The sequence below is a fragment of the Sceloporus occidentalis genome, unplaced genomic scaffold (genome assembly GCF_023333645.1).
Source record: "Sceloporus occidentalis isolate IW3139 unplaced genomic scaffold, rSceOcc1.0.p SCAF_5, whole genome shotgun sequence".
Taxonomy (NCBI): Eukaryota; Metazoa; Chordata; class Lepidosauria; order Squamata; family Phrynosomatidae; genus Sceloporus; species Sceloporus occidentalis.
The window spans coordinates 10,431,696-10,456,418 of record NW_028316985.1 but is presented as its reverse complement, the minus strand read 5'-3'; the positions used below and the strand labels follow the sequence as shown (position 1 = coordinate 10,456,418).

Here is a 24,723-nt window from a genome sequence, read left to right as displayed (position 1 = left end):
GTGTGGACATAACATCTGACAGTTGAGCATGCTTCTCCAGGGCGTTTTTACTGCTGGAAGAATTGAGCTGTGTTGGGTATTCTTGCCACAGAAAGAAGAATGTTAAGCTGTATGTTTTGACCTTTCTTCTGCCTTGTATTATGTGTGTGTTGAGTTTTTGGTAGCCCTACTTTTAGTTATTCCTTTCTCCCTGTGATGAACATTATAAGGAAAATGCTTGGTGAGGAGAGTTCTGGCTTTGCTGACTCCATCATAGTCCCATTGGATTCTACATGCTTGTATCTCAAACCTATGTGTGGGATGGCTTGGGGGTAGCTAGCACACTTGTCCCTGCTTTTTCCATATAATGATAATTACACAAAGAAGCAAATATCTGTATAAGGCTAGCATATGTTTACTACAACTAACTTTTGCAGTAATAGCTTTTTTTATTAAAAAGCTACAAGACTCTTCTATCTTGTCTCCTTAGAGATCAATTTTTTTAAATGGCTGGGGATAACCTAAATTTTACAATAGTTCATCTTATCGTAAGTCTCAGGACAATGCTTGTGTAGTCTGGAATTTAATACTAAGGCTATCTTCAGGCTTTAATGATTCATTTACAGCTTGTTTAAAAATTCATATTTGAAGGGTAGCATTAGTATATGGAAGTAAGCTGTGAATCTTAAACTGCTTTCTTGCTAGAATGTTTGTTCTTATCCTATTTGTCCCTGAAGTGCCTTTCTACTCTCTCTCACTCTAGTGATGGCATTTGTGGTTCTTCACACAACTGTTCTGTGGGACAAGTTGGGCAGAAAGATAGTACCTGCCCCAACATCATACAGTGAAGTTTGTGCCTGTTATATTCTGTTTAAGAGCTCTAGTCTTAATTTGTTTGTCACAGTATGGCATACTAGATAACATACATTTATCTGTTCACATGTGTGTTTTGGTTATAAGTTGACTTTTTTTAAAAAATGCTAATTCTTGGAGCATTAAAACAGTGTACAAAACCTGCCTTCTATTCATGTTCAGGACTGGTTTGGTATTGAATGCTCCAGAACACATGCCTCTTAAGGTTCAATTGTGTGGCTCATAGTCTCTTACTAGATGTCTGACAAGCTTAAATACATAGCAGGAGAAATAGGGTTCCAGCACTCAGAGCTATACAGAGTTTTCAAAACAAAGCAGAAAAGCAGGCATGTTTTCAGCGGAACCCAGTTACCATTATGGGTTCTTTGTTTTCACGTCAAAAAGTATCAAGTGTTTGGCTTAATTCTTAATGTACTACAGTAATAGTTCCACAACCAAAGAATATAATTCAGACCAGTCTTAGGAATGTGATCTTACTCACCTGCCCTTTCTTACCATGTGCTTCAGAAGTAAAAACCTACAACTGAATGTTCCTAGCTAGTAAAAGGCAATGCGCCTCTTCCTTTACTACTTGAAGGGGCAAAAAGTGTATGTATATGTGCATTTTCATGAGAACTGCCTAGGCCTTTCTGTTTTGGGATAGTACAGCAAAGGCAAAACCCCTTCTGAACAAATCTTGCTAAGAACACCCCATAAATTGGAAATGACTTGTAGGCACACAACAACAGCAACAGATACAATAAGACTATTTTCATCCTCTCTGGATTATTTGGAATATATCTGGAGAATGTAACAGTGGCCAGCTGTGAAAGGTTGTCACACTGAAGCAGAATTGTTTTCTGTTTTTCCAGAAGACAGAACTAGAATCAACATGTGGAAAATTCAGGGTAGCAAATTTTGGCTAAACATTAGGAAAAAACTTCTACCTATTGAAAATGCTTGGCAGTGCAGCAGTCAGAAAGTGATGGGATCCCTTTTATTGGAGGTATTTGATCAGAAACTGGACAACCTGGTATCAGAGATTATGTAGCTTCATCCTGGATTGAGCAGAAGGTTAAACTAGATTTCTTCCAAAGTCCCTTTCAACTCAGATTTAATTTTTATGGTTCATATGGGTGATTCTCCCACAGAAATCAGTGCTTATCTTTTCTTTCTCCTTGTAAGATCCTCTTTGCTGTCTACCAAATTCAAACGGTTGTAGTACATTTCCCTTTGTGGAACAGAATGAGAGAAAACTGAGCCTCCTAGGGTGTCTGAAACAGTGATTGGCAAACAATTTCTTGATTCCTAAAGATAGGTGTAGCGACAACTTCTATATCTGGTATAACCTGTTGATGGTTTTGATATATACTATGAACACAAGGCATGTATAAGTTTTACCCCATTGAACATGTGGATTAGCAATAGGCTGGTTCTCTACATTATTTTCATCTTGAGTAGCTCTATCATTTGCAGGTGGCCCCATCTTCTGAAAATGGCTAAGACTGTTCGCTGGACTGTGTGAGGACAGTGGTCTCGATTGTTTAACAGCTTGATCTATAGCAAAATTAAAACATGGCATTCAGAGAGGAAGATGTTTTTCTCACCAGCTACAGAGGTTCTATTCTGCTGGTAAGGACACCACTTGAAAGAGACAAAGGTTCCATTTCACAAGCTGAGTCTGTTGCTGTCCTGCCTTTCCCAGAAAAGCTACAAACCAGGGCCAGACTTATATTAGCTAGAAAAGAGCAGTTCTGTGAAGAGTGTAAGTTAGGCAGCTATTTGTCTCTATACAAATAAATTCTACTATTAGAAAGAGAAAGCTATTAGAAAGAGAAGCTTTTGTATTCATTCAGTACTTCAGTGTCAAGAAACTAAGAAAGAACAAATTCATTTGGTCTTAAATTCTGCCTGGTCAAATATTCTTCTTCACACAATAAAGCAGTGCTACTCAAAGTGGTGGTCTTGAAAGCATAGAACAACAGTAACAACAACAGACAAGTAGAAGATTGTTTTGCAAAGAGCAAGGCATTCACAGTAGTTGCCTAAATAGGATGGGACATGCAGTTCTTTTGTTGGTAGCATGTTGTTGTTGTTGTGTGCATCTTTAAGTTGTTTTTGACTCATGGTCACCCTCAGGTGAACCTCATGGGGTTTGCTTGGCAAGATTTGTTCATAGGGGTTGCCTTTGCCTTCCTCTAAGGCGGAGGCAACATGACTTGCCCAAGGTTACCCAGAGGGTTTCTGTGGCTGAGCAGGGATTTGAACCTGGTCTCCAAAGTTGTAGCCCAACACTCAAGCCACTGCACCATATACTCTATACATCAAACTGGAAAGTTTTAATAGAAGCAGCAAAGCTTGGACGTGGACAGGTGGCTAAAAATTAGATGCCAGGCTTGCTCTCCCTCTGTTCATGATGTTGTGATAAACTTTTGAATGATTGTTGGAAGCAATAAGGAGGTCTCTCGATGAGACCTCAGAGAGAGGACTGCTCATCCTTCTTCGGATGCAGGGCCTCTGCCCTCTTTTGAGCTTGATTTGGGAGATGCTTGGGAGCAAGGAGAGTCTTTGCGGATCCTCTGGCATAGTTATATTGGTTGCTGCCAATGTCAGTAAGTAAAAGAAGAAATGGCCAGCAATAATAGGTGGAGAAGGAAATTGCGGCTTCATGCCAAATGTTCCCCAAATGCTCATCTGGTTTAGCAGAGATAAGGCAGTATAGATGCAGTAGCCTGGACAGTCACTTACACTATGGAACAGGTGATTGCACAAGCCTCTTTTCCTGCCTTGGTTCAGTGGACTTCCCCACTGGAAGCCATTCAAAGAAAATGCCATGGAGTTGGCAGTCATCCCCTCCTATTGCCTCCAGCTCCTCTCTACTTGAGCACCTAGAAAGTTAAACCTCTAGCACAACGAATTGTCAAACCTTGGCATAGTGCCCCAATAGAATCCTGACCTTGCTGTTCTTTGATTTAAAAGATGCAGAACTTCAGAATATGTTTACTTGGAGGTATTTCAAGCACTGACACCCCCTGCATACATTCTGGTATGTTTTTATGTAGGAGGATTTTATAGCATGTGCACCCCCTTATACATTTCACTCATTACCAGCACCTTATTTATTTATTTATTTATTTATTATTATTATTATTATTAACCTTTATTTATAAAGCGCTGTAAATTTACACAGCACTGTACATACAATCTTTTTAATTAGACGGTTCCCTGCCCTCAGGCTTACAATCTAAAAAGACACGACACAAAAGGAGAAGGAAGTGGTGGTGGGGAAGGAGATGAGGTCCAGCAGTTCTTCTCTACCTCCGAGGCCTGGACCAAGGCAGATGGACTGGAGGGAGGGCTTGGCTTTTTAATGGATGGTTAATCATCTTCCGGGCAGGCCTGTTGGAGCTAGCCTGCCTCTCTCTCCCTCAAGATGGTGGATGAAGGGAGGGCTTGTCTTCTTCCAGGCAGGCCTATTGGAGCTAGCAATAAAAGTTTTCTAAATGCAATAGCATAGGTGACTTGAAAAATTCAGTGTTCTCTGACTAATAAGGGGGTGGGTAGCTTGGCAAAGGGCAGAGGCAGCCTGGATCTCAAAGGAAGCATTTCTTTTTCTGTTGCTAATGGAGTTTAAATTTATTGTGAATTTGTTTCATGGCTGGCATCCATAGTTTTTTTGTGGGGCTTTTGGGCTATGTGGCTGTGTTCCGGAAGAATTTAACCCTGACATTTCGCCTGCATCTGTGGCTGGTATCAAATTTCTTTTAAAACTCTTTGGCCCCATACAGACAGGCCAAAATAAAGCTGCTTTGGGTCACTTTGGAGGTATGCTGTTTAAAAGATGCATGCATTCTAAGAGTCCGGAAGCCGCACCAAAGCCACGATCCAGTCCTAAGGACTGGCATGCAGCTTTGGTGCAGCTTCCGGACTCTTAGGATGCATGCATCATTTAAACAGCATAACTCCAAAGTGACCCGAACCAGTTTTATTTTGGCAGTCTGTATGGAGCCCATGTCTCCCAGAGCCCACATAGCCAGAAGGAATGGTTTCTGTCTGCATAGATATCCATCTATACCATTTTAATTGAGAACAGCAACAACATCTTGACAAAACGTAGGCCTGACTCTATCACTGTCATATTTTAATTTCTCCTGTATGATTTTTGCCACCTTTGCCTGATGAAGAAGCCAGTGGAGTTTGAAAGCTTGCACCATGTATTTTGTGGATTTTGGTTGTCCTAATAAAGGTCTAGAGAGCCAGCATAGTGTAGTGGTTTGAATGCTAGACAACAACTCTGGAGACCAAGGTTTGAATTCTGGCTCTGCCATGGAAACCCACTGGGCATGTTATACTCTCTCAGCCTCAGAGGATGGCAATGGCAAACCCCCTCTGAAGAAACTTGCCAAGAAAACCCTATGATAGGTTTGCCTTAGGGTCTCCATAAGTAAAAAATGACTTGGAGGTGCACAACAACAATAAAAACAATAAAAGTGTAGCTGTTTTATGGATTTTTAATATTATTGTTCTTTGCTATATGGCCAACCCAGCGCTCCCTGGATATATTTTCATTTGTATGAGTTAAACATGTTTTGACTTGCAAAACATACTTGTCTGTTGCAGGTCTTTGAAGAAAGCAGGTGTAAAAATACATACATGAATTATAAATGTGCACTTTCTGAGTATTGAAAGCCTTTAAAAGCTTATAATTGGGGAAGAGTATCCAGTGTCCTCTATTATGTCTGAGAGGATGCATTGCAGCCAAAAAACTTAAAATGTTTGGCTAACCATTTGTTCATGTATTTACTTTTCTAATTTTAGTTTTGATCTTTTTGTTGCACTTGGAAGGCTAAATACATCATTTTAAATAAATCTTGCAGCTTTCTCTGTTGTTGTTTCAGGTTATGCAGGCAAATAAGTACCAAGGGTGTTTTGTGTCTGAGAGCCAAGCTCTAGTAATGCAACAAATGTTCTTTTGTGTGCATGGAGGTTGCACAAAGAATGGTGCATGAAAATGTGGGCTGGGCTCTTAAAACTTTCTTATGCTGACACATTTCTGGCATTAGGCTGGTTTACAGTAAACAGTTTGGAAGAGAATAGATTTAGTATTAGCACACAGGCAAATTGGTTTTAACACACAGGCTAATATTAACCTCATCCTCTTAAAGGGGGAAGCGGAAAATGTTTACAGTGTCCTTACCAGTTCCAGCAACAGTTTTTTTTTTAATTGTGGAAAATATTACAGCAACCATATCACCTTTAGTGTAAAGTTTTGTTGACATGTGCTTGCTGGATATTTTAAAAATCAAGCAGAGAGGGTGCACAGAATAGCTTTCGTGACAAATTTAACATCTCATTATGTAGAAACAGCAGCATTTGTGGAGCTTACACATTGCATGCACATTGATAAAGGAGTCATGAACTTTACATACATTCAGATGATTCTACTACTTCTTTTCGGAGGCCTCTGTACAATAAAAAAAATTCCCAAGAGAAGGGATCAGCACAACTGCTACCTTGATGTGTCCTGGTTTGTTATATAAAGGGAGAGGGTGCCTGGCCAAAAGGACAGGCCAAAATTAAAATATTTAGCAACACTCCACATTTGTAGCCTGAAACAGAACAGTACAAACTGTGGTGTACTGGTTTGAGTGTTGGACTAGGACTCTGGAGACCAGGGTTTGATTGCCAGCTCTACCTTGAAACCCACTGGGTGACCTTGGGCAAGTTACATGCCCTCAGTCTCATGGGATTGCAATGACAAACGTCCTCTGAACAAACCTTGCCAAGAAAACCCCATGATAGTTTCACCTTAGGGTCACCATGAATCAGAAGCTACTTGATGACACACAACAACAACAAATAGTAGTTTTTCTTCACTGCGCATGAGTTTGTAAAAATCACAGCAATTTACATTGACCATGCCTCAGAACCAAAAACACACAGAAAAGGCACTTTGGAAAGTCACACTCTCTCGGCTTCTGAAACAGTGCATGCATGCCTCTCAAGCTGACTCATATCTTCATCTTCATCATCATCACCACACTATCACTGTCAAAACAAGGGAGATTTGTTAGCATTAAAAGCACCCCCCCAAAAAAAACCCACCTTGAGGCCTCTGGCCACTCACTCACCACCTCCTCCTTTTCCTCCTCCCCCTCCATTTGCCGCGCGGAGGGGGCGGGTGGCGCGGCTGTGCGGGGAGGCGGGGGAAGGTGGCGCGGGCGCGCGCAGGAGGCGCTGCCTCCGTCCACTTTCGCCTCCTCCACGCGGCCGTGCGGCCTGGGGGAGAGGGGGTAGAGGAAGAGGAGGAGGGTGGTGCGCGGGGAGGCGCCGCCTCCAGCTTCGCCTCCTGCACCCCAGGCAGGCCTCGCTGGCGCTGCCCTCCTCTTCCTCCCCACCTCCCTGAGGAGGAGGAGGAGGACAGTGAGGCCCTGCAGTCCGCAGCAACCCGGCTGCAACCGGGGGGGGGGGGGTCCCAGTTTTTGGCGGCACCCGTGAAGGGAGGGGCCCGCGGCCGCCAAAATTGGGAAATTCCCGGTTGCAGCTGGGTTATGGCAACCCTACCTACAACACCTGGTATTGGTTGGTGGTCTCCCATCCAAGCGCTAACCAAGGCTGATGCTGCTTAGCTTTCAAGATCAGACTAGATCTGGTGCTTTTAGGGTCTTTATGCCCTAAAATGATACGTACTACAGCCCACTATGGGCAAGTAGCATTTTTTTACCCTTAGAGAAAGGTACAACCAAATCTTTTTTGAACAAAACTTTTCAAGAAAGCCCTGTGATAGGTTCATCTTACGACTGCCATGGCTTGAAGACACACAACAACAACAACATTGTACACCAGCATCATTCATAGGAAGGATGAGGACAGCCCTCAAAGATATTTTTGTGGCCCTGAAGGGTTCCCTACCTCATGTTTTGAATTTTTAAAAGTTATTACTGAAACGTATTGCTCAGACCTTGTGCCTTTAGAAGATTTGTGGACAAGTCGAAATGACAGTAGAGAGTTGAGTGTCACTTGCACACTGTGACACTTCATCCAAAACATCTGGATTATCTCCCTCCCCTCCCAATAGTTTCACATTAAATAATGCAGAGAGCAAGATGGAATTATGAAACATCTTTCCAAAGGAAAGATGAAGATGAGAGTGGATATACCATGGTGTTTAATCACATAGTAGATGTCATGCTTACAAAAGGAGAAAGTAGTCTCAGTAGATTTCTTGCGGCACGCAGCACATTTCTGCCAGAGTGATGACTTCTCATATTTAAACCACATAGGATCTATATGGAAAATCATTTTGATTTGCCTGGTTTTCCTGTAGAATCAGATATCCACAGTCTTTCACACAGACATTTCCAGACAAAACAGAGAGAGGGCTGGGAAAGGGAAAGGGAAGTGCAAGGAGAGTCTGTAAGGTTGTGCTCTTGGGTGCTTACTACTGAGGTATTGGGTGGGCAGGCCAGAGTGTGATTTTGCTAGGAAAGAAGCTGTGTATGTGTCCATGTGTGAGGGACTTCCTACACACCTTTCCCTGCAAGATTGCTGGGAAGAGTTCAAGAATAAACAGTCTTGTTTCAAGCAGTTTCTATCAAGATTGTGATTATGGTGTGTACTCTGTGTGCGTGCGTGTGTGTGTGTGTATTTATTCATGTTCATTTAGCCGCTGAGTGCCCAGCTAATACCACCTACAGTCTTCAGGATTACCTACCCTTGAATTGAAAGGATAATATGTAAGTTCAACCAAAAACCTGGAAAGATGTGCAAGATTGATCCCAGTACAGGGAGGGATTTCAGTTCTCTGTTGATCTTCTTGGTACCTCACCCTAGCCCTATCTTTCACAACCAAATTCCTGATTGTGTTTTCCTTTGCAGTCCTTCCTGAGAGTCCGTCCTGTTGAAATGTTCTGTGATTATTTTCAGATCATGGGTTTCAGAAATACAAGCCTGTACCTGCTTGGTTTATCATTTAACATTAGAATAAGGAGCCTCGGGGCAAGTGCACAGGGATGCTGTTATCAAGTATTTGGGGTAAACTACGAATGCAGAACAAGTGAGGACTACAACAAAATGTTGCAGCATTAAGTGTCCCTATCCAGAGAATAAGTCAGCCATGCCCTCTTTCAGAGCCCTCCATTGTTTCCCCCTCCCTTGGAATTCCTTGTCCACAAAGCGTGTTCAGTCACACAATTGGGTATTGTGTGTATGTGTAGGGTGTTGCCCTTATGATGAGTATTTAATTTAACCTACTAGTTCTCCAAAGCGCTCCCTTTTCTGCATGAGTGATGCCATTTTGATTACATAAGGATAAACGTTTGTATATGCACCAAGCCCTATAATAATGCTAGCTCTAATAAGGGTTTCATAGTTAAGGGAAATGTGTGATTGGTTGTGATGAGGTCAGTGTTTGCAAAGAGAGACTGAAGAATCCTTTCCCCCTGTTATATGCCCTTGTTAAGCTTTTCTAGAATGAGAGTCTTGTTAGTATATTGTGGAGAAATGATCCTCTGGTGCTTTAATATTACAACATAGTTATTATGACATAAGGAACCATGGTCCAAAGTCTGTTCCATAACTATTTCTCTTGGTTGTTTCTTTTGCTCATGATACATCTGATTTTCTCCCTTTTCACTTAAAATAGCAATTCAAAAGACTTCTTTGAAGAGAAATGTCTTCAAAATCTCTGTAGAAGCAATGAGAGTGGGAACGGAGTGTAGCTTTGAGGGGAGTACATTGCCCATCATGGGAGCAGTACAGGAGAAAGGTTTGGTCCTGTGTTTTCAAATACACGAATAAGTGGCCAGAACCAACGTTTCTGAATATTTTGAAAGGTGTTCTATGATCTTGAGGATAACCACTCCCACAGAACAGGAGGCAGGGTTCAGTCCAAAAGCGCTCATCCCTATTAGGTCCTGCCTTGTGATGTCTCAGTAATATTAAAACACATCTCCAGGTTCCCTGGACATTTGATGGTCAGTGAAGGAGCCTGCTACTACAGTGCTGCTTCCTCACCTTGCATATCTTCCATTTATTCTTTAATCATTTAATTTAATTTATTAAATTTGAATTTAAAATACCTCTTGCTGTATAGGAGCCATGATATAGGAGACATGCTACAACCTAAAGCGATAAAATAGTAAAATATAATTGCAGCAAAAACAGATCAAAAGCATGAAAACAGCAGGAAAAATTGGACAAGGCAATATAACACTTTACAGTGCTCTAATGTCTGAAAAGGGCTGTAAGTAGTGTTAGACAGAGATGTAGAAGGATGATGTTGAAGTGAGATCAGGAGTGCCAGAGGGAGAAAAAAATGAGAGCTGTTTTAATATTGTTTAGAATGGAAATATGATCTGATCAGAATGATTTTTAAAAACATACAAAAGTCAGCAACACTAATTCCAGCTGGTGATGAATGAACAAAGAAAAATAAGGTTCAAAATCAACTCAATAGGAGTAACTGCTTGCTGTAGGAAGCCAGACACCTGAGCCTGCATTCAGCCTAAAAAGTATGGTGACCAATTTGCAAGCAAATCCCAATTCAGTGGCTTTGCCCTATAGCTGCTGAGATGGTGGTGGTGATGGTGTATCTTCAAGTTGTTTGCAACCTATAGGTAATCCTAAGGTGACGCTATCACAGAGGTTTCTTGGCAAGATGTGTGCAGAGAGAGTTTGCCTTACTTTGAGGCTGAGAAAGTGTGACTGAACATGGATTTCAGCTCTGGTCTCCACAGTCGTAGTCCAGTATACAGACCACTATACTATGCTAGCTCTCGCCTTTACACTAGCTTTTTCTATTGAACCAACCCCCCATACTTCCAGCCATACGTTTCAATATCCATGAGGATGACATTGCTTGCTTCAAGTTATCTAAGTATTGCTGTTTTAAAATATATGATTTATGTCTATCTCTTCTCTTTTACAGAGAGGCAACACAGACCTCTCCCCTTTCAAAATAGATATTCAAATTTAACAATTTTTTTCCATATGGAAAAGGCTGTGACATATACTGTTGTATCCTGGAACCCTGGGGCCAAATAAATGCACTATCAGACTTGGAGATGACAGTCAGGTCACCAGCTAGCAACCTCTGGTTTGTGTCAGTGGAGAATGACTTGCTACAATCTGCTTTGCCTTTCAGAAATATAGGTGTCATGGGACAGTGGCAAGAAGACATTGGATGCTTGAAATACAAATGATGTTGTTTGAGCTAAGTGTGCCTGATGGTGCATCTCTCAGCAAGGCAGGTTGTTTCTGGAAGCTGTCTTGGAATATTCATATTGTATTGTGCTTTTATAGAACACTTGACTTATGTATAAGCAGGCCTTACTGTTGGTAAAAGACGGGAAAATTTGAAGCAAAAACCATCTGCAGCCTTACCCATCAGCCTTACCCTATTAGTTTGTAAACAGCATCTCAGTGAGAATTACCTTCAGCAGACCATCATGGAAGTGTTTAGAACAGTGCTGGTTCTTGGCATCTTGTAAAGCACCAGAATGACAGAAATTGAGAGCCAATGTAGTGTAGAGGTTTGAGTGTCAGACTACAGCCCTAGAGACCCTGCTCAGCCATAAAAACCTACTGGGTGATCTTGGGCGAGTCACACTGTGAGCCCTAGAAAACCCCATGACAGCTTCTCCTTAGTGTCACCATAAGTTGGAAATGACTTGAAGACACACAACAACAACAACAACAACAACAACGCCAGAAATTACTCATATAGGATAAGGTAGGGTTGTAAAAATATTCCAGTGGTAACATCCTAGTTTTGAAACTAGAACAGTGATTGACAAAATCATGTTACAAGATATTAGTTTCTCATAATATATTCCAAACACGTTCCTTATCTGGTTTAAAGTCATTCTGACATTAAGACATTGTCCCTCTTGAATCCATTCCCCCCCCCCCCCCCCATAGGCTTTCTATTCTAATTACCTCTGTCTAAATGTCACTCACTACTTGTTTATTTGATCCTTGGCAGTGTGGATGTTTGCATTTGCTTTACCTGAGACCTTGGCAGAATGGTAGATGTTGACTTGGAGGGAGATAATGCCATCAGTGTTAGTTTTGTAGGCTTGGTTCCCTAAAGTGGAGCAGAATAACACATACTCAGGAATCTCCTCTTTTCTGCTGCAGCCTTGGACTCCCAATCCATCCTAAGATCTCCTCTAATGTCATTAATTGCAATGTAGGAGGCTGAAGTTGGGGGTAGAGTGGGGGAATCTCTTAAAAATGGGCAGCCTTCATTCTACCTAAGTGTCAGAGATTCTGCTAGGACGGTGCTAGATCTAATTCATTGCCAGCAGCTCCTGCTAAAAATTACAAATTACTATTCACCTTTAAAAAATTAGAATACTTATTTGAGACGTCTCAAGGCATAATAAAACATAGTATTGAAAATGCTGTGTGCATTCTATTTTCTTGCACACATAATGAAAAGTTCGATCCTTTTCCCTCAGATACATTCCCACATTTAATCAAAAATAGGCTGAGTCAAATCCTTTATTGATTTATCAATATGAAGCAAGCCTCTTTTTTCATTTTTCAGAGAAATCAATATACGGGATATTTTCTTCTTTCATCATGCTGTTTTGGCATATCAGCATTCAATATCCTGAGGTCTGGTAAAAGTCTAAGATGCTTATTTCCTCTGGGAACATAGAAAGCTGTTTTATTCGCTGTCAGGCTAATTGTCCACCCAGTTCAGAGCTGTCTGTTTTGATTGGCATTGACTCTCTTGGGTCTGAGTTAGAAAAGGTCTCATTATCACTTGTGTGCTGCTTTTTAAAACTGGAGGTGCCAGGGATGGAATCTGGATATCCATGGTATGCCATAGAGCTGAAATCTAAAATTGTAGCTTAAAAGGTACATGTCCTTTCTTCTCATGTCATGGGGGTAATGGGCACTGTTCAACTGTCTAGCCCATACCACAAACAATTTCTGTGGTGTACAGCACAGAAACTGAATAAAAGAATGAAACTTTGCCCAATGTTTTTGCGACCACACACTTCTTGATTTGCATCTCGGCACTATATTTTCATTCAGTCTACGTACTGTAGAAGTTTTTCATGGTGTCATAGTGTGCTTATGATAAACAGTCATATCGGTTTCACATTTTGACAATTTCTTCTTTTTCACAATTCTGTAGTCCCTAACCTGTAGAATAAGCAGGGAACTATTGTAATGAGCAACATAACATTTTACAAGTGTGAGAAGAAAGTTTTTGTTGCTGTTGTTATCTGCTTTTGAGTTGGTTTTGACTTATGGTGACTGTGTGGAAGGGACATCTCCAAGAACTCCTATCTTCCACTTCTCTACTTAGTTCCTGCAAGTCCATGCCTATGTCCCTGCTGATTGAGTCTGCCAAGCGTCTTCCTCTCCTTCTTCTACCGTCAACCTTTTCTAGCATTATTGTCTTTTCCAGTGATCCATGCCTTCTCATTATATGGCCAAAGTACATCAGCCTCAATTTAATAATCTTGGCTTCTAAGGAGATATCTGGCTTGATCAGTTCCAAGACCCATCTGTTTGTCTTTTTGGCTATCCACAGTATCCTAAGCACTCTTCTCCAGCACCATATCTCAAATGAGTTGATTTTCCTTCTGTCTGCTTCCTTTACTGTCTAGCTCTCGTATCCATACATGGTGATGGGGAATACAATGGCTTGGATGATTCTAATGTTTGTGCTCAGTTGTCTGTCTTTGCTCTTCAGGAGCTTTTCTAGTTCTTTCATAACTGCTCTTCCCATTCTGAATCTTCTTATTTCTTGACTGCAGTCACCATTCTGGTCAATATTTGATCCTAAATACAGGAATTCTTTAACGCTATCAATTTTCTTATTGTCTAGATTGAATTTATGTATCTCTTCTGTAGGCATAACTTTGGTTTTCTTTATATTCAACATTAATCTTGTAGAAACAGATTTTCATTTGTGCCCATAGGAAGCCTAGGTGCTGTTGATCTGGTTGGAGTTTCTAGGATAGGGTGCACAAGTTTACTCTGCTTTGTGTTTAATGAAAAGTTTATATGTTATATGCCAAGTACATGCTCACAAAAGTCACTGGGTGCTGCACGTACTGGGGTGATGTAGAAGTCCGCTTTTCTAGTATACAATGGAGTATACTAGAATTATGTGTGATTGGCATATCTACAGAAAGTGCTGCCCTTAGCTAATGTTTCATAAGAACACTGAAAAGGGCTTGACAACAGTTTTTAGTCTCTGCATTAAAACTAACCATGTTAGTGGTAACTGTTACACACTTTGAAATGTATCATTGAGTTGTGGTTATTGGTAATCTGGGAAAATCAGGTGAAGAAGGCTGTGAACTCAGCATTCACTAAATTAGTAACATGCCTACAGTCAGACATGACTAGACAATCCTGCCAAAGGGGGACATCTTTATCACTACAAAAGTGTAAGAAGAAGCAAGGAAGGAGGGATCTAGTAGCACCTTTGAGACTAGTTCAGGGGTAGGCAACCTTTTTGAGCCGGGGGCCGGGTTGCTGTCCCTCAGACAACTGGGGGGCCGAAGCCGGGGGGTGGAGCTTCCACCCTCCGGGGGCGGAGCCACACACTGGGGTGGAGCTTCCACCCTCTGGGGTGGAGCCGCATGCCAGGGCGGAGCTTCCACTATCTGGGGGCGGAGCCACATGTCAGGGGCGGAGTTTCCACCCTCCAGGGGCGGAGCCGCATAATAATAATAATATTTGCAAGAACCTACTAGGGCCGGCAATGCCATAACACAGGAAAAATGCATGCACACTGTCTCAACCCAGAAAAGAGCAAGCAAGTCCATGTGGGGGGATTTTGCAAAGAGAATACCAAAGGATAACAACAACAATAATAATAGCAATATTTGCAAGAATGGAAGCGACTAAGCAAGGCCACAAAACAGCAAAAAATGCATGCCACTGAATTAAAACCCGTTCAGGCAAATAGAAGTGACAATTGGAATTGTGTTCAAAACCAACTTCTGATCTTGAATAATGGAGTGTTTGTTATTCACAGCATGAACATGACTACAAATTTTAAACCTTTAACTCTCAATTGTCTGCCATTTTTATTACTTGCAATTAATTCTGTCAGTACGCTGAACAGATGTGTGTAAGATATCTTCAGAGAACTGTATTTTTGTCTAAAGTACAGGAACTGCTTTTATATGGCGAGTCATAAGTAATAATGCTAGTATGGCTAGTAAAATGTTTATGGCCCAGTCGCTAAGCAACTCACAAATGGAAGACCCCCCATAACAGGCGAAAAAGTGAATGTATTGATATTTTCCCCTCCTTTTGTGTATGAAAGCAAAATATGACTTGGTACTTAACTGACGACCTCTGCAGCTGTGTTTCCCCATGCTAAATACAGTCCGTCCTCGCCTTATGCGGGGGATCCGTTCCGGATCCTTCCGCGTAAGGCGAATTCTGCCTATGCTCGAGCCCCATTGGAAACAATGGGGCTCGTGCGTGGCGGCGCGGGCGCACGCGGGGCGCAACGGGCAAGCACGCCCATTCAGTTGAATGGGACGCGCCGCCCCGTCCACCCCGCGCGCGTGCCGCGGCTTGAGCGCGTATGCTCAAGGCCGCGTATGGCGCGGGCGCACTGTAGATGACACACCAAGGATATAACCTGCATATGTGTGTGCTTTTGCACATATCGTTAAATATCTCTTTTGAGTATTTAGTCTGCTGCAGTTGGAGTCAACAGTTAACATCAAGAAGGTGGTAAGCTCTGCAGGCCAAACAGTTACATATTTGGTAGCTTCTCAATTGGACTGTTCAGCTGAAGAGTGGAGAGATTTTAGCAGGGTGTAACCAGCAATAGCATGACTTTGGATTGCTCAAACTGGTGTATAACTGGATCCTGAGAAAGTTCTGTGCAGGTGAGAATGTACTTCTTGACTCCCTCTACCTTCAAAGTATAAGGGAGCTTCATGTGCTATGTATTCTGCACTTCCCTCCCCAACATTTGAAGCCATCCTTGATTGAATGTAATTCCCTTGTTTAAGGTGCAGTGTTGGTCAAATCCTAACAGCTGATGGCAAACTTTAGCTCCCTTCTTCTCCCCGCTGAAAATGCAACTTGATGGAATAGTCACAGCTTTCAAAACATGCAACATGTCGTTCTGCATATGTCCCTCCTTTGAACATAGTCTTCAGTCTAGGTAATCATAGAACCATAGAGTTGGAAGAGACCACAAGGGCCATCCAGTCCAACCCCCTGCCATGCAGGAGCTTACAATCAAAGCACCCCTGACAGATGGCCATCCAGTCTCTGTTTAAACCTCCAAATAAGGAGACTCCACCACACTCTGAGGGAGTGTGCCCCCCCCCCCCACCCCCAGTTGAATAGCTCTTACTGTAAGGAAGTTCCTCCTAAAGTTTAGGTGAAATCTCTTTTCCTGTAGCTTGCATCCCTTGTTCTGTGTCCTGTTCTCTGGAGCAGCAGAAAACAAGTTTGCTCCATCCTCAATGTGACACCCCTTCAAATACTTATACAGGTCTATCGTATCACCTCTTAACCATCTCTTCTCCAGGCTGAACATACCTAGCTTCCTAAGTCTCTTTTCATAGGGCATGGTTTCACGCCCCTTCACCATTTTGGTCATCTCCTCTGGACATGCTCCAGCGTGCCAGCATCCTTTTTGAATTATGGTGCCCAGAACTGGACACAGTATTCCAGGTGAGGCCTGACCAAAGCAGAATTGAGTGGCACTATTACTTCCCTTGATCTGGATGCTATACTTCTATTAATGCAGCCTAGAATTGCATTGGCCTTTTTAGCTGCTGGATTGTACTGTTGACTCATATTGAACTTGTGGTCTACTTGTACTCCTAGATTGCTTTCATGTGTAGTCTTGTTAAGTCAAGTGTCCCCCATCCCATATTATTATTATTATTTATTATTATTATTATTATTATTATTATTATTATTATCCTTTATTTATAAAGCGCTGTAAATGTACAGAGCGCTGTACATACAATCTTTTTAATTAGATGGTTCCCTGCCCTCAGGCTTACAATCTATATCTATGCATTTCCTTTTTTTTTTTTTTTTGTCTAAGTTCAGTACCTGACATTTCTCTGTGTTGAATTTCATTTTGTTAGTTTTGGCCCAACTTGCTAATCTGTTAAGGTCATTTTGAATTTTGATCCTGTCCTCTGGGGTATTAGCTACTCCTCCTAATTTGGTAGTCCTGCAGATTTGATAAGCGTGCCCTTTATTCTTTCATCCAAGTAGTCATGTAGTAATCATGTAGATCTACCAGATTTGTTCAGAGTCCTGAGTTCTGTTGGCTGGCTGTAACCATTTTCCAACACCATTTGAATTATGGAAACAGGTCAGTGAAAAAGAAAGACTCATCTGATTGTAATATTTGGGGTGTACTATGACCTCACTGCTTTTATGGCAGTTGAAGTGGCATCAAATCAGAATTTGGAAGAGTTCTTTCCCCCTTAAAATTATAACTCCCAAAATGCTACAGCCAGCACAGCCAATCTAAAAGAGTAGATTTTCTAATCAATGCTTACTGTTCGCTGAGAATTCAAGGATATATCCATGTTTGTCTGTAGAATCAGTATGTAGAGAGATCTTGTACCACCTTTGAGACTAACTGAAATAAAGAAGTTAGCATCATGAGCTTTCGTAGACTTGAGTCTACTTCCTCACTAAATGAATCTATAAAAGCTCATTTTATTTATTTATTTACGGTATTTATACCGCACCTTTCAACCGTAAAGGCTTTCAGAGCGGCTTACAATTATTATTATTTTTAATTAGATGGTTACCTGCCCTCAGGCTTGCAATCTAAAAAGACATGACACAAAATGAGAAGGGAATGGTGGTGGGGAAGGGGATCAGGTCCAGTAGTTCTTCTCTCCCTCTGAGGCCTGGACCAAGGCAGATGGACTGGAGGGAGGGCTCTTCTTCTTAGTTCAGGTCAGGCCCAATGCAGCTGGGCCTGCATCTCTCCCTCCATGGCCAGATGGCACCAGATGCACTCCTGCTGCCAACTTCTTTATTTCAGTTAGTCTCAAAAGTGCTACAAGTTCTCTCTACAGACTGTCCACTGAGAACATTAAGATGTATGTGAGGAACTATGTTGACAAGGAAAAAAGGTCACATAGTTTTTTGTGGGTTTTTCAGGCTATGTGGTCAACTGGCCATGTTCTATAAGAGTTGTTCACTGATTCTTCAGTGCATGTACAATCTGTTTCACTCATAAGCATTCATATGAACTGAGTGGAAATTAAGTACAAATACATGTTCTTCCAGTATCTTCCCATGGCTTCTTTGCTTATGTTTTCCACTCTTGTGCAAATTGATTTTTTGCCACTGTCTCATCCTTAAACACTTTAGCCTAAGTCAAGGATCCAAAAACTGAGTGCTCAGAAGGCCTTGATGTGTTTCTTGGAGTTGACATGATTTTGTTCTATAGGACTTTGTGATAAAGTGTACTCATAAAATCAGTTGATTTGACTTCGGCACCAAAAGAGAACCAGAATTGGTCCCAATACCTGCCCCATTGGCCCTGCAGAAATATTCTAGTTTGACACCACTTTAACTGCCATGACTTAATGCTATGGAATTCTGGGAGTTGTACTTTTGTGAGAGATTTAGCCTTCTTTGTCAGAGTGCTCTGGTGTCACAACAAACTACAGTTCCCATAATTCCATAGTATTCAGCCATGGCAGTTGAAGTGGCATCAAATTGGATTATTTCTGCATTGCAGATGCTGACTTTGTAAAGAGAGCTCTATTTACAATTGGACTGCCAGATCGGGAGGCTAGCCATCCACAGACTCAGACATCTGTGGATTGTCCTGGCCCATTATTGTTAGTGGAGGCACATGCACAAAGCCACATTGATGCAGCCGTGCGCACTTTGCTGCCCATTGACTGTTATGGGGCTCTTGACCATGCACATTTTCTTCTCAGATTCTTTTCCCCTGGAGAAAACCCCCATGGATGGGAAGAGTGCGGTGTATTTAAATTTATTTAAATTTAAAGTAAGGATTCCTTAAAACAGAGGGTTCCTTAGAACAGAGGCTGCCACAGAGGAGGTCTTGCAAGACTTTTCAGATCTTGCAAATGAAATAATCTAATATAAACACACACACAAACTGTAAACCTAACTCTAGTTGTTCTCCGCGTAGCAAAAATACATGTATAAAAATGAAAAAGAAACATAAAGCAGGCCACATACACATGTTTAAAATGTGTTGGTGAGTTTTATAAGCTGACCATCTATAGAGGTGGTTGAGATATCCTTCTCTGTTTGCAAAGAAAAAATGAGGAAACGATACCTGATTACTTCATAAAGGGCAAGTCATTCATGTACATGTTTGGCAGGAAAGAGTGAACTCCTGAATGGGCAAACTGAGGCTACACCCATTTTACAAGAGTGAAATGGTGTAACCAATGACCTAATCCCTGTAGTACTGAAGAGTAGGTTAAGAGGCTGTGGCACAGGCCAAACTGGTCCAGAGACACTGGCAAATCCAGTATCACACCCTGGTCAAGTTTTTGTTTTGTCCTTTGTTATTGTTTGAGTGTAGTCCAGGAACCACATGAGGCTGTTTGCCTTTCTGTTTGAAGCCTCTGTAGCATCTGGGATATTTTCTGGAAGTGCAAGAAGGGATCCATGCCACAAACTTTAGCAACTCTGACAGGACCCTTGGCTTGTTAGGAAAGTGGCCTGCTACTGTAGATCAAGAAGTTAATATGATGATATTTCCACCCTATGGAAGCATCATAGCAGGTACACACTACATATATTATATGTTGGCAGATGTTCTGATATCTTAGTGGATTGGACGTGTTGCCATATTAAGGTTTGCATTTTAAGAATTCTGACCATGTAGCAGTTCTGAAAGTGATAGGAATATTTGTATACTTCAGCATAAAAAGAAGAAAGAAAATAAAGAAGAGGAGAGGGAAGAGAAAGGGACCCAGCAGCCTTTTAAAGGCCAGCACATTTTATTATGCGCTTTCATGGAGTTTAATCCACTTCTTCAGATGCACAGCATTCTTAATCTGTAATATTTATCTGCAATATTACATGTGGCTATAATCTTGTACTTCATGAATGCATTTGAAGAAGTGGATCAAAATCCATGAAAGTTTATGCAGTTGATTTTAAAGATGCTGTTGGATTCCCCCTCTCCCTCCCTCTTTCCCCATTTTTATGAGCAAATGGGTTTTTCATGATGTTCTGTACAAATGTGGAGCATTTAATAAAACAAAATTCTGGTTTCTTGGTAATTTTTGTTCCAGTTTCCACATGGTTATATCTAAACTTGCATTCTAACAGTTCTTTATCAAAACATCCCAGCGAGGTCAGTTCAAGCCTAAGAAAATTTTAGATAGCAGGTCAAAAACTAAAACCCATAGATATGGGGCTCAAATATGGTAGCATTCTTACTGTATAGATGGCAGAGTTAATGTATTTGAATAGGTTTGAACTGTTTCAGAATGACCTCTTGAAATGTCTACTGAGATTTTGCAGTGTAGATTTCCTCAGAGTATTTAGTACTCTTGACTGTGCCTGAAATGTTTGTCATATTAATGGTATACATGCAGGTGTGAAGGTTTGTTGCGAGAGAAATAGGAAAATAATTTGAAAAATCCTGTTGTGACATAGCCAGTAGCATTACGGTAGGTTCTCACATAGCCAGTTAAACATGGAGTTACTTTGTCTTGTCATCCAGGAGTGCAGCATCCAAAGGAAAAGGTGCATGAGAAGTCCTACAGCCTCTCTAGCTGTCTGTCTACTTCAACACTGTGATACTGTTCTTCCATTGGAAACCTGAAAATCCCTGATCCCATCTTTGTGGGGGCCACAACGTTTATACCCACTCTTAGAAACTTGCTCTACCACAGGGGTCGGCAACCTCCGGCCCGTGGCCGGATGCAGCCCGCAGGCGCCTTTCTGCCGGCCCCCGCTCCCTCCTGCCGCCGAAATCGCCGCCGATTTCGGCCGCTCCGGCCGCCATTTTGAAGGGGCAAAATGGCGGCGCCCATTGGGAGGCCCGATGCGGGCCTCTGGAGCCCTGAATCGGGGCTCCAGGAGCTGCACCGGGGCCTCTGAGAGGCCCGATGCAGCAGCCGAAGCCCTGAAACGGGGCTTCAGCAGCCTCACCGGGCCCCTGGGAGGCCCGATGCGGCCTCTGGAGCCCTGAATCGGGGCTCCAGGAGCCCGCACCGGGCCTCTGGGAGGCCCGATGCAGCAGCCCGAAGCCCTGAAACGGGGCTTCAGCAGCCTCACTGGGCCCCTGGGAGGCCCGATGCGGCCTCTGGAGCCCTGAATCGGGGCTCCAGGAGCTGCACCGGGCCTCTGGGAGGCCCGATGCGGCAGCCGAAGCCCTGAAACGGGGCTTCAGCAGCCTCACCGGGCCCCTGGGAGGCCCGATGCGGCATCTGGAGCCCTGAATTGGGGCTCCAGGAGCCGCACTGGGCCTTCAAATGGGCCCCGCCCACCTCCCTCCTGGCCCCGCCCACCTCCCTCCTGGCCCCGCCCACCTCCCTCCTATAAATGGAGGGGGCGGGGGGGAAGGAGGAGGAGGCAGAGAGAAGAGGGAGGGAGGGAGGGGAGGAGGAGAGAGAGAGTGGGAGGGAGAGAAGAGAGAGGGAGGGAGGGGGAGGAGAGAGAGAGAGAGAAAGGGTGGGAGGGAGAGGAAAGAGAGGGAGGGAGGGAGGGAGGGGAGGAGAGAGAGAGAGAGAGAGAGAGAGAGAAAGGGTGGGTGGTGTGGGTGGGAGGTAGAGGGTGGGGAGGGAGGGGAGAAGAGAGAGAGAGAAAAGGTGAGAAGGTGGGAGTGATAGGGAGGGAGAGAGGGAGAGAAAGAAAGTGGGTTGAGACAGTGGCATGCATTTTTTGCTGTTTTGTAGCCTTGCCTAGTTGCTTCCATTCTTGCAAAATATTGCTCTTATTATTGTTGTTGTTCTCCTTTGGTATTCTTTTTGCAAAATCCCTCCACATGGACTTGCTTGCTCTTTTGTGGGTTGAGACAGTGGCATGCATTTTTTGCTGTTTTGTGGCCTTGGCCTAGTCGCTTCCATTCTTGCAAATATTGCTCTTATTATTGTTGTTGTTCTCCTTTGGTATTCTCTTTGCAAAATCCCTCCACATGGACTTGCTTGCTCTTTTGTGGGTTGAGACAGTGGCATGCATTTTTGCTGCTTTGTGGCCTTGCCTAGTCGCTTCCATTCTTGCAAATATTGCTCTTATTATTGTTGTTGTTCTCCTTTGGTATTCTCTTTGCAAAATCCCTCCACATGGACTTGCTTGCTCTTTTGTGGGTTGAGACAGTGGCATGCATTTTTTGCTGTTTTGTGGCCTTGCCCTAGTCGCTTCCATTCTTGCAAATATTGCTCTTATTATTGTTGTTGTTCTCCTTTGGTATTCTCTTTGTAAAATCCCCCCCACATGGACTTGCTTGCTCTTTTGTGGTTTGAGACAGTGTGCATGCGTTTTTCCTGTGTTATGGCATTGCCGGCCCTAGTAGCTTCTTGCAAATATTATGCGGCTCTGCCCCTGGAGGGTGGAAACTCCGCCCCTGACATGTGGCTCCGCCCCCAGATAGTGGAAGCTCCGCCCTGGCATGTGGCTCCCGCCCCAGAGGGTGGAAGCTCCACCCCCATGTGCAGCTCCGCCCCCTGGAGGGTGGAGGCTCCGCCCCCGGAGGGTGGAAGCTCCACCCTCCGGCTTCGGCCCCCCCAGTTGTCTGAGGGACAGCAACCCGGCCCACCGACTCAAAAAGGTTGCCTACCCCTGCTCTACCAAATAACTGATTGTTTATGTGAGCTGTTCTTTTTTTCATGCAAGCTTGAAGCCACTGTTGGCAATATACTGTGAAGGCTTTGACATATTGCTATAATAACATTATTAAATAGTTCCAGCGATTGTGTATCTCTAGCAACAATCTAATATGCAGAATCTCCCAGGGAATCTCAGACCTGTCAACTTGCTGCTGTTGGAAAATTTGATTTTGCTTGGAAGCGAGCAGCGCCTTCTTGCCTGTGGGCAGATCCAAATCACCACCTTCCCTTGTTTATATACAGTTTCACCTTCTTTTCACCTACTCCACCCTTGCTTATTGTTTTTAGCATTCCTAAATTGTCTTCTAAGTCTTCACTGCACACATCTGTGTATTTAGCCACTGGAGACACTTTAAACAGAGATTCAGTTGTAGATTGAGATAATTTCCCCCCTATTTTCTTTATCACATTTTCTCCAAATTGCTCATGCTGGTGTATATATTCTGTCCATATTTTTATCCTCACGACAGCCCTGAACTGTAGGTTAGACCATGGTGAATAGACATCCAGTGAGCTTCAAGGGCATCCAGTGAGCTTCAGGGCTGAATGGGGAATCTGGGTTACAGTATCTCATTTCTAATGTGGTTTTCTGCTGGCCTAGTACTACTCCGAACCAGCAGAAGGCAAATTATGGCCCACAGGCTATTTCTATGGCCCTCAACCTTTCCAGACTTTCCAAGACTGTTCTTTTGCTGATCACAAAAGAGAGTGAAATCACCAGGAATAGTAACTCATCTTTTAAGTAATATTTGGGACCCTCCCCTTTCCCCAAACAACTTCTCCTTTTCAGAACTGAAAGTGGACTGAATTTTATACTGTACATCCCAGCAGCCCCTGGAAGGTCTTGGGGATAGAAAATTGGCCCTTAGACTCACTGCAGTTGCCAACCTCTGCCATTAACTATTACACCACAGCAGTGCAAATCAGAAGGGCTTATCCTCCTAACTGTCTTCTCCAAGCTTGGACCTGCAAGTTTTGGTGATGGGACTCTAGTCGGTTCAGTGGTCATGAGCCATAGGTGTGTCAGGGAAGAGTTTCAGCCTGTGTTTTTCTTTTCTAGGTCTCACTAGAGGAAGGAACTACAGGGAAGCTAGCCACTATGGGAAGCTGCTTAAAAACAATCCAGGATGGGCAATTGCCATCCTAGTTGGGGGTTACATCGACCTTCCATGTAAGGTTGGAGACCCCATTGTGCCCTGTTCCATCCCCATTTTCCCCTTGTTTTCTGCTTTTTTCTTTTCCCCATTTTTTTTGTCCAAAAATGCCCCCCCCCCCCCCCCCCCGAGTACTTAGGAGGCAATTTTAGCATCTGTTGGGCAACTTCTGGGCTGTTTTAAACCCAGAAGAAGAATTATTTTTTAGAAAATGGAGACATTTTGGTCAAAATGTTTTAAAAAGAAGTTTGGGCGGGCAGTTTTAGCAGGGCTGTTGGTCCCTCAGAAACAAGTTTAGAGCCACATGTAGCTCGCAGGCTATACTTTCCTCACATACATTGTAAATCATTTCCTGATTGTGGAATCTGGAATCTGCTATTTATTAGCACAGAATTGCTGTATTTGAATTGTGGGGGTCCCCATTCTCATTCCCTAGAATCCCCTTCACCATCTGGGTAATATTTTAGGGAGCCTGGAGGACCTGTTAGAAGTGGATGCCTCTGTTCCCTCCTTCTTACAACAGCCCATTTGCTTGTGCTGATCTAGTTCCAGCTGGAGGTTTGCTCTTTGGCCTGAGCTAGAAGGAGAATTGGAAACTGGGTTCCATTTAATGGATTACTGCAGTTTTAGCCTGTCTTTCCTCCTGATACAACTGAAGCTGAGATTATTTGCTAGGATAAGGATGCAGGTAGAGCAGTGTTGACTCCACAAGATTCTCAGGTTAAGACTTGGGCCTGTTACAGACAGCCAAAATAAAGCTGCTTCGAGTCACAGTGGAGGTATGGTGTTTCAATGATGCATGCGTCCTAAGAGTCCAGAAGCCACACCAAAGCCATGCTCCAGTCTGACTCGAAGCAGCTTTATTTTGGCTGTCTGTAACAGGCCTTTGAGTATTTAAGTTGGGGAAAAGGCTCATCGGGAAT

The 24,723-nt window shown here is 43.0% G+C and overlaps 1 protein-coding gene across 6 annotated transcripts in view; it reads left to right on the top strand.

Annotated features, from left to right (window-relative positions):
- USP6NL (USP6 N-terminal like) overlaps positions 1 to 24,723 on the top strand; it is a 171,036-nt gene that overhangs the window by 52,899 nt on the left and 93,414 nt on the right. The window contains exon 1 of one of the 6 annotated variants that reach the window (XM_089527555.1): positions 44 to 109. The exons of the other annotated variants lie outside the window; for them this stretch is intronic. Within the exon in view, the coding sequence (XP_089383681.1) occupies positions 100 to 109 (10 nt within the window). The 5' untranslated portion in view covers positions 44 to 99. Of the gene's footprint in view, positions 1 to 43; positions 110 to 24,723 lie in introns of those variants that run through there. 6 annotated transcript variants of the gene reach the window in all.